This window comes from Vitis vinifera, chromosome 16 (assembly GCF_030704535.1).
Source record: "Vitis vinifera cultivar Pinot Noir 40024 chromosome 16, ASM3070453v1".
Taxonomy (NCBI): Eukaryota; Viridiplantae; Streptophyta; class Magnoliopsida; order Vitales; family Vitaceae; genus Vitis; species Vitis vinifera.
The window spans coordinates 3,177,538-3,180,104 of record NC_081820.1 but is presented as its reverse complement, the minus strand read 5'-3'; the positions used below and the strand labels follow the sequence as shown (position 1 = coordinate 3,180,104).

General features: G+C 33.5%; 1 protein-coding gene across 1 annotated transcript; it reads right to left on the bottom strand.

The window, feature by feature from the left end:
• Window positions 1–1,859: 1,859 nt before the first annotated feature.
• LOC104882019 (uncharacterized) lies at window positions 1,860–2,297 on the bottom strand. The gene has a single exon (XM_010663899.1). The coding sequence runs from the start codon at window positions 2,295–2,297 to the stop codon at window positions 1,860–1,862; it is 438 nt and encodes a 145-aa protein (XP_010662201.1).
• Window positions 2,298–2,567: the final 270 nt, after the last annotated feature.

Here is a 2,567-nt window from a genome sequence, read left to right as displayed (position 1 = left end):
TAGTAGCACTTTCATGAATAGATCTACTAGATTATCAAATGATCGAATCTACTGAACATCAATTTCACCATTCTTTTAGAGCTCATAAGTATAGAACAACTTTAGGAGATATGCTTAGTTCTTTCACTTGTTATAAATTTTCCTATAACTTTTACAAGACAAGCAACATTATCTTCATGTAGTTTGGTCAAATTATCTTAAATGGAGGAGAATCCACATGATTCCCACATATGTTGGATCATTAACCTTCACCTTACAAATTCACAACTTGCTTTACGAATTGTGGGTATCTCTAAATGATTTGAAAAGGTTGTAACCATTGTTTTTTTATTGATCTTCATGATATTGTTGTACTACCTTAGATAGATACATAGCCTTTTTAAGATGGGGGTTTAATAAAACAATTGAAATTCTTATTCTTTTCAATAAAACAAAATTATGTTTGTTATTCCAAGAAGATATCGTAAATACATACTTTAATTTATCCCAATGTCTTCGAGTTGGTACAAATATATATATCTTTCAATCAAGTTGACATAGCATGTTATATATGGTCTTATACAATTTGCAAGATATATCAGTGCACCAATAGCACTAAGATAAAGGTACTTCTTGACTAAGTAATTCTTTGTTATCTTCTATAGAATGAAAGGAGTCGTTTTTCACTTTGAATAGACGAACTACATTGGATAACTTATTAGATGCAATTGGTTGATATGAAAGCTAATGTGAATCTAGTTGTTTTTTAACTTCTTAATACTCAACCCCTCCCTCGAATTCTTTCTGGTTATGAGACACATTCAAATTCAATATAAATCCTCAACATAAAAATAAAGAAAAAAAATAAAGAGTGGGGTCATTTCATTTTTGGATCTAGGACAAATAAGTTCAAGAGATGAGAGAATTAAGTATACCTAGCAAAAAGGCTAATCCAATCCATAATGATGTACTGAAAAATACAATATTTTTTTTACTTGATCAATCATTAGGAGAAGTAAATACAATGGGTGCATTCACTCCAGTCACTAGCCCTGCCTTCAGCAGCCCCCTTCTTGCGAACTTCAGGCAAGACCAACTCTCAGTGTGGCGAGCGGTATGTACAAGGCCTGGGAATGAATTAATCATTGTATGGTTGACCGTAGCCTTAAGTTATATTTAGAACTAAGTCAAAAAAAAAAAAAAGAACCACCTTCATAAGTTCTTTTACTTCTCACATCAAACCAAGCATTTGGCCATTGAAAATATATCTAATCAGCCAAGATTGGATTGGTTTTGGTAGATTTAGTTGGTTTTTGGGATTTAACTTACCCCACTCTAGGCATTTCTAACTCCTTATGCTTGGGATTGCATCTTTGCTAGGGGCGAGCATTCTAGTGCACAAGGACTCAATCTCAAACAAAACAAATAAATGTTTTTTGGTGAGTTCTATCTCTACCTTTGATTCTCCATGCATTTTAAAAATCAAACCTAGTCCTCAACTTGTTTTCTCTTTTAATAGTCTAATGCTCCATTAATAGTCTAATTCAAAGCCTTACCATGTCAAACGCATAAGAAACAGAAACCATGCAATAAGAATCATTTCAAAACAAAAGAGAGAAACTGTTGATATCATTATACTAACAAGTACACATACCTACCATCCATGCTAATCATTAATAAATATGTTATTAATTAAGAAGATATGACGAAAATAATGTTAGTAATTTTGAAATTAAGAAGAAAAAAAATGAGACCAACAGTGAGACCAAAGGAGCCAATATTCAACCAAAAATATCTTATTCAAAATTATAATTAACATTGTAAACGCATTGTTCTCGTTTTATTGAATTACATGTAAACACAAATATGAAAATCTAATCTTAAGCAGATGGGCCTGGAGAGATAATCTCTATGAGTCGGCTACAGGTCGTCCAAGTCTCCTCGGATCTTGTACGAAATAAGGTTGCATTGCCACTGAACTCAGGTCTCGAGATTACAGCATTGGTAATTGCAGTGTGGCATTTATCTCCCATCTGCACCAGGTTTTGGCAACAACTAGTAGGGATCTCATTTTTTTCACCTATGAATATTCTAGCAAAGAACAATGGCCTGCATTCTTCACCCAGCCTCTGGAGGCATTGAAACAAATAATGGCGTACTGCTGGTGGAATAATGTCTTGCTCACTGCTGGAAGAAGGTTCTGATGCGAGGCTAAAGTCTTTTTCATTGGCTTGGAATGCCAGTGCTGGTGATGACAGGAAAGCCCCACTAGCTAAGAGAAAGAATGCCATGATAGAGACCTTGCAGAAACTGGCCATGATCTATGTTTGTGAATAGTAAATATGTCTAGAGTTGTGGGAAAATATATCTTTTTGATGGAGGTAATTAGATGGGGTGAAAAGATTCGTATATATATGTATGCCTGGTGGGAAAAGTGGTGGAAATAGTTTCGGTTTCATTTGCTGATTTCATTCTCTTGTAATAAATTAAGTTTAATGCTAATAAATGGAGTGAGTTTCTTTTTCTTCATTAATTTGGTACATAAATTAATATAAAACTAATTAAATTGTGACTTAGAACATTCTTTT

Bases quoted from the DNA above. Each gene is read 5' to 3' on its own strand.
- LOC104882019 (XM_010663899.1), bottom strand. From the start codon at position 2,297: ATGGCCAGTTTCTGCAAGGTCTCTATCATGGCATTCTTTCTCTTAGCT.